Source organism: Neophocaena asiaeorientalis, unplaced genomic scaffold (assembly GCF_003031525.2).
Source record: "Neophocaena asiaeorientalis asiaeorientalis breed wild unplaced genomic scaffold, Neophocaena_asiaeorientalis_V1.1 scaffold469, whole genome shotgun sequence".
In the NCBI taxonomy this organism is placed as follows: domain Eukaryota; kingdom Metazoa; phylum Chordata; class Mammalia; order Artiodactyla; family Phocoenidae; genus Neophocaena; species Neophocaena asiaeorientalis.
This window is the reverse complement of record NW_020172691.1, coordinates 570,824-577,600: the sequence shown is the minus strand read 5'-3', so window position 1 is coordinate 577,600 and position 6,777 is coordinate 570,824. Positions and strand designations below refer to the sequence as shown.

Genomic DNA, 6,777 nt, shown 5'->3' with positions numbered 1-6,777 from the left:
AGCTCCCACCCCTCGCCTCCTTGGGCAGCCTGAACTCTCACCTACGGTGAGGCTTCCCCGCCTCCACAGGCCGCGAGACTTCGCCCCCGGGACACGCCTCCCTTGGCTACGCCCCGAGACCCCACCTTCTCTTGGTCCCGCCTCCCCAGGCTCCGCCCCCTCACAGTTCCTGGTTCGTCCTTGCTCCGCCCACTGCTCCTCTGGCTCCCTAAGGCTCGAGGACCCACCTGGGCCTGCCCCCAGTACTGCCTGAAGAACGAATCCCCAGCCCTAGCGACAACAGTCCGGTAGGAGTTCATTACGCAGGCCACGTTTGAGGACGGTGGGGAGGTTATGGGAGGGTCGGAATCCCCGAAGGATGAGCCGCGAGGTGGGTTCCTATCTCCCTGCTCAGGCGTGGGTGGGGCAGCCAGGCACGCGCCGCGATCGAGGAAGGCCCCCGGCGCAGGTCCCGGATATTTGTGTCCGCGCCGACGCCACCGTCCCAGCCGATGGGTCGCGATACACGCTCTCGCTCGCGGTCGGCTGGTCGCAGGGGCCGAAGGCAGCGGAGGCGGAGTGGGAGTCGGAGTCGGAGCCGAAGTTGTAGCGGGAGCCATGGGCGGCGAAACCGACGTCGCCGGGACGACGAGAGGCGGCGCAGGCGGAGGAGCCGGGAGCGCAGGTAGGGTCGCTGTGTGAGCCGCGCTGGGGGTCCGGCTCCAGCCCTCGGGGAGCTGGGAGACCCCCGAGTTAGTCAGGGAGGGCTTCTTGAAGAAGGGGACGTCTGAGCACGTCGGGGTTAACCAGGCAGCGAAAGGAAAGCGAGAGGCGTTCCAGGCAGGGCGCCTGGTGGTTGGAAGTACAGCAGGAGGCGCCGTGAGCGAGGCGGAGGGGAGTCGATGAGGTCGGAGAGGAAGCGGGAGACCAGATCGTGCGGTCTTGTGTACCGTGGTGAAGGGTTTGACTGTTATTTGGAGGGGAGTAGGGAGCTGTGGAGGATTTTGAACCAGGGAGCGATGTGGTCTGGATTACTTTGCAGAACTCCTGCTGGTTTTCGCGTGGAGAAGGGACTGAGCGTGTCGGCAGGAGCGACACCAGGGAGGAGAAAGATAGTGCAGCTGTCCAGGCAACAGATGATGATGGCCTTCAGGAGAGGGAGGCTGTGGGGAGGTACAGTGGGGAAATGGGGAGATTTGAGAGGGATTTCCGAAGTAGAGGTGACAGCACTTGCCAGTGGAGGTGGGGTGTGAGAGGGAAGAACTGTTGATGGCAGGTGACAGGACTCAACTGACTCCTGAGACTTGGTGCTCAGCCGCCCCTCAGCCCGCAGCCCTTTTCTTCTGGAGATGGGGCACCTGGCCAGCCTTGGCTTGAGTCTGCTCCAGCACAAAGGAACCAGCACCGTGATAGGGACTGACTCTCAGACCTGCGTCCTAGTGCTGGCTCAGCCCATAATTGGCTGTGACACTCAGGCCAGTACCTGCCCCACTGTCCCCCAGATTTCCTCATCTGTGCCCTCAGGATCTCCACGGGGCTTCTCCAGGCGTGCGCTGTCTCCCATCCCTCCAGCCTGTTCTCCACGCCATAGCCAGAGTGACTGTTGTCAGACATAGCTGATCACCCTCTAGGTTTGAGAAGGTGGCTTTTCCTTTTGAGTCTCATAAGATCATTGCCACCTAGGAATTCCAGGAAGATATAAGCAGAGGGAATAGTAAAGAGATGGTTTAAACCAGGGCTTGGCAAACTACAGCCTGTGGACCAAGCATAGTTTTTACATGCTTAAACGGTGAGGAGAAAAAAAAAAAATCAAAAGAATAGTATTTCATGACACGTGAAAATTATTTGGATTGGCCGAAAAGTTCATTCGGGTTTTTCCCCAAGATGTTACAGAAAAACCCAAACAAACTTTCTGGCCAACCCAATATATGAAATTCAGGTTTTGGTGTCCAGAAGTAAGATTTTATTGAACAAGTTTATGCCTATTTGTTCACGTACAGTCCGTGGCTGCTTTTGCACTGTGACTGCAGGGTTGAGTAGGTATGCCATAGACGCTCTGGCTTTTAACAGAAAAAGTTTGCTAACTCTGGTTTCAGCTCCTGGCCTTGATGTTTTAGCATTGGTTCACGTGTAGTTGTAAATCTTGTTATTATCAGCTAGGGGTTTCTAAGATTTTAGTTATTCACAAGAATCAACCACCCTAGAAATGTAATTAGAGTCAATGTCCTTTATGAAGATTTGATTAGATTTCCAGTCTGTATTTACGTACTTGAAAATCAAATAATTGATTTTCACGGTGTAGATTCTTTGACGTGAACTTAGTAAGTGGAGCATTTGGCAAACTAAAGACAGATTTAGTTGCTCAGAGGCCCCCAACATTAAAGAATCTATCCCCAGGATTCGTATGTTGCCTTCCCTGCTCGCAGTGCCCTTCCAAGGCTCTGTATTCCCTACAGTCTTACTCCAGTTCACTCCTGCCCGTCCTATAGGACCAGATAAACACCATCTTCTCCTGTAAGCCCTCCCTGGACACCTTGGACAGCGCTTGTAGCTCCTGCACCATCTGGCCCCAAGCCTGCCTCCCTGCCTTCCCCTCCTCCCTCTCTCCCCCTCACTCACTCTGCTCCAGACACACAGGCCTGCCTGCTGCTTCTTGAATATGCCAAGTAAATTCCTGCCCCAGGGCCTTTGCTCTTGCTGTGCCCTCTCCCTGGATCACTGTTTCTCCAGATGTCCGCCTAGCTCCCTCCCCCACTTCCTCCAGCGTTACTTCCTCAGAGAGATCCTCTCTGACCTCTCCACACCCTAATGCTGCATCGCTGTCTTGGTAGCTCCTGGTACCATCTAGTGTCACACTGTGTGTTTGTTGATGTGCAGGCAGGGGCCATCAACGTTTTGGTCACCGTGTCCCCAGAACCTAGAACAGCTCCTGGCACCCAGCAGGCGCCCAGTAAAGGGCGGTGGGATAGATGGCTGGCCAGCAGGCAGCGAGCAGAGCTTCACGGGTTCCCTCCGCAGGTTGGATTCGGATGAGAAGCAGTGGCAGCAGCGGCGAGGCAGGCAGAGCCGGAGCCCCCCGCCAGCCCACCGGCGCTCCCAGGACCGCTCCTCTCAGTCCGACTCAGGTGACGAGCGGCAGCAGCAGCGGGGCCGATGGGCCCGCCAGTGGCAGCAGCGGCCACACTGCTGGTCCCCCAGCTCCTCCGCATCCAGCTCCGCGTCCCCGGGCCACTCCCAGAGCCCTCGGGCGGCGGCGGCGGTCCTGAGCCAGCGGCAGAGCCTGCAGGAGCGGCTGCGCCTGCGCGAGGAGCGGAAGCAGCAGGAGGAGTTGATGAAGGCCTTCGAGACGCCCGAGGAGAAGCGGGCCCGGCGGCTGGCCAAGAAGGAGGCCAAGGAGAGGAAGCAGCGCGAGAAGATGGGCTGGGGCGAGGAGTACATGGGCTACACCAACACCGACAACCCCTTCGGGGACAACAACCTGCTGGGCACCTTCATCTGGAACAAGGTGAGCCCGAGGTGGCCACCGGCCACAGCCCTTACTTCTGCTTGTGTTGCTCGCCAGGTCTTCCTGTCCTTCTGCCGCTTTTTGCTTCATGAACTGTTTACAACTTATTTTCAAAGACATTGCTTAGCATTCTCAGCACATGTGCCCAGGTCGTACCTGGCCATCGAGAATGTATTTTTACCCACACGTGTGCACACACTGGCTCCGCCAGCTTTTCCCACGCTGTCTCGTGCGGTGTACAGTCTCAGGCACTCTGCCCACAGAACCAGCCTAACCTCAAGACAGCCTCTCAGCGTCACATGCCCAGGGTGGGATTTCACCTCAGAGCTGTCACCTCATCCTTGAGATGAAAACTACACACCAGGACTTCTCCTGCGGTCCAGTGGTTAAGACTCTGTGCTTCCACTGCAGGGGGCGTGGGTTTGACCTCTGGTCTGGGAACTAAGATCCCGCATTCTGCGCGGTGCGGCCAAAACAGATAAATAAAAGACTAAAAAAACTCACAAAACTACACACCAATCCCTTACCCACCGGCCGGGGCCTTGGGCACTTGGATTAAAGCAACACAATTTCCCTCGCAGTCCTGGAGGCCAGAAGTACAAAGTCAAGATGTCAGCAGAGCCACATGCCCTCTGGAGGTTCTAGGGGAGGATCCTTTCTCGCCTCTTCCAGCTTCTGGTGGTTGCTCGCCACCCTTGGCTTGTAGCTGCATCACTCCAGTCTCTGCCTCTGTCGTCACGTGGCTGTCTTCCCTCCGTGTCTGTGTCTTCACGTGATGTTCTCCTCTCTGTGTCTCTGAGTCCAAAGTTCCCTCATCTTATAAGGACACCAATCACTGGACTAAGGCCCAGCCTAGTCTGGCACGACATCAACTAATCACATCCACAGAGACCCTGTTTCCAAATAAGGTCATGTTCCTGGGTTCCCGGGTTGGGACGTGGACATACCTATGTGGAGGACAAATTCGACCCAACACAGCTGTGGGGAGGGTGAGAGCCGGTGGACACAGGCGGAAGCCACCGTATCTACCGCTGTCTACATACACTCTGAGCTCCCAGCACCTCAGGGCCTTTGCACTCACCATTCCTCTACCTGGAGCACTCCTGAGCCCTCCCCATAGCTGTTTCTTCCTCAACCTTCAGATCTCGGCTGATGTGTCCCTCTTCTGAGAGGCCTCCCTGGCCCCCTTGGTCCCCCAGGTCCCCTGCGTCCTTTATCAAGGCACTGCTTCTCCCTTCCTAGTGCTTTACTAACAGACGTGAATCGTGCGCCTGCCGGGTGCTGGGTATCGTGTGGGCCCTGCACATGTGTCAGTGAGCGACAGAGAGAGATGCCTGTCCTTGTGCGGCCATCAGTCTCAGGGGAGGCTGGCTGTAAATAACTCATTTAGCTGAGTCCGCAGAGGAAGGAACGAAGGCAGGCGGGGGTGGGCGAGGAGGCTGCAGTTGAAACGCACGGGTCCAGAGAGGTCTCGTTGCAAAGGTGACATCTAAACACACGTCCCACTTAATGGCGTGTAATTCCTGTGGACTGTGAGCTCGACGGGGCAGGCTCTGTCCCAGGCCCTGGCACGCAGTCGGCCCTCAGTAAATGTCGAATGGGTGAGCGGGCCTCGGGGCATCTGAGAAGCCCCGGCCCAGCCTCTGTACTTGGGGGAGGGAACTAGACGGCCCAACTGTGTGAGCGGTGTCACGCATCTTGTCCCGGCGCTGGGCCGGCAGAGTGGGCAGGCATGGTGTTGGCCACGAACATGCCTCTCCGGGCCGGACATTTGTCGAGGGCTCTGTGTCTGAGTGCGGGCTCTCCCCATCCAGGCCCTCTGCGGCTGTTGTGTGTGGCCGTAGAGACGAAGTGCGGTCATTGTCACCGTGTGGCGGTGGCCCCGGGCCGGGCCACCCCGTGTCACCCTGGGGGCACGCTTTTCTGTGCACAGGGGCTCCTGGAACGACCCTCGGAGCCGCAGGAGGTGACAGGAGGCACAGGTCTTGGCATGTGCCACCCACAACAGTTGTGAGATGACTTGGGAGGGGCGGGGAGTCTCCGGGAGCCTGTGCCCGGGCCCCTCCATCAGGTGAGGGCACAGACAGGGAGGAGCCGCTCTCCGTACTCGGGGTGCCCCGAGGGGTCCGTGAGCCGGGACCCCGGCGAGTGTGCTTTCAGAGTCCCCCTCTCGCTCAGCCGCTGGTTCTGCCCCTCCGCGTGGCTGCCGGGGGTCTGAGCTGCAGAGAGCCGGACACCACCCAGCCGGTGAAGCCAGGCTTGCGTGTAAAACAAGAGTCAGCAGCCCCAAGTAAGACTGTCCCGTGTGTGACATGGTCGCGTTCTGCAGGGGCGGGGCTGCCTCTCCCTGTGTCTCAGCACACGGCTCGGGGCAGAGGGCGCCCCACGATGCTGGAGTGTACTGAACCGATTCTGCAGGCGAACGGGGGGCCGCGTCTTCCGCTGGAAGTCGGGGTGTGGCCGCGGGCAGGTCACTTCTCCCTCAGCCTCGTGCTCCTCATCGGCAGAGCGGGTGCTTCAGTCTGGTGGATGCCCGCCTCGTAGAGCAGCAGGGGGTCCTGGGGCGGGCGGCAGGAGGGGGCATCGCTGCTCAGTGGGCGTGTCGTTGGTCCTTCCAGGCGCTGGAGAAGAAGGGGATCAGCCACCTGGAGGAGAAGGAGCTGAAGGAGCGGAATAAGAGGATCCAGGAGGACAACCGGCTGGAGCTGCAGAAGGTGGGGCGCCCCGGGCCACCCTCCTTCTCTCCTGAGGGCTCCCAGGCTGGCTTACCTTGGCTTACGTCAAGGGGGACCTGATTGGCTTACGTGGAGAGTCCAGGGGACATTGGCTTCAGGCACGGCTGGATCCAGGGGCTCGGGCAGTGACTCCAGAGAGCTGTTTCCCTCCAGCTTGGCTCTGCTGGCCTCTGGGATTTATTCTAAGACGCTCCCTGCTGGGTGGCCAAAGTGGCCCTGGCTGCTGAAGGCTGCTGTGTCTCTAGCAAAAGGAGGGCACCTTCTGCCACAGGGTGTGTCCAGCGTTTCAGGCGTCCCCGGACCGATTCCTGTGTCCGGGGCTGGGCCATGGGTGTGGTCCCACCCGCCCCTAGGGAGCCCCGCAGCCTGACAGGATGAAGTCAGACCCACGAGACCCCCATCGTACGCTGGCCGCTCATGTCCTCTTGTGCCCGCAGGTGAAGCAGCTGCGGCTGGAGCGGGAGCGGGAGAAGGCCATGCGGGAGCAGGAGCTGGAGCTGCTGCAGCGCGAGAAGGAGGCGGAGCACTTCAAGACGTGGGAGGAGCTGGAGGACCCCT

The 6,777-nt window shown here is 59.1% G+C and overlaps 1 protein-coding gene across 1 annotated transcript in view; it reads left to right on the top strand.

The window, feature by feature from the left end:
- Window positions 1-443: 443 nt before the first annotated feature.
- The window catches only part of CACTIN (cactin, spliceosome C complex subunit), a 12,906-nt gene continuing 6,572 nt past the window's right edge, over window positions 444-6,777 (top strand). Inside the window, exons 1-4 of the mRNA XM_024739988.1 lie at window positions 444-664; window positions 2,998-3,484; window positions 6,103-6,198; window positions 6,657-6,776. Of these exons, the coding sequence (XP_024595756.1) occupies window positions 492-664; window positions 2,998-3,484; window positions 6,103-6,198; window positions 6,657-6,776 (876 nt within the window). The 5' untranslated portion in view covers window positions 444-491. The remainder of the gene's footprint in view (window positions 665-2,997; window positions 3,485-6,102; window positions 6,199-6,656; window position 6,777) is intronic.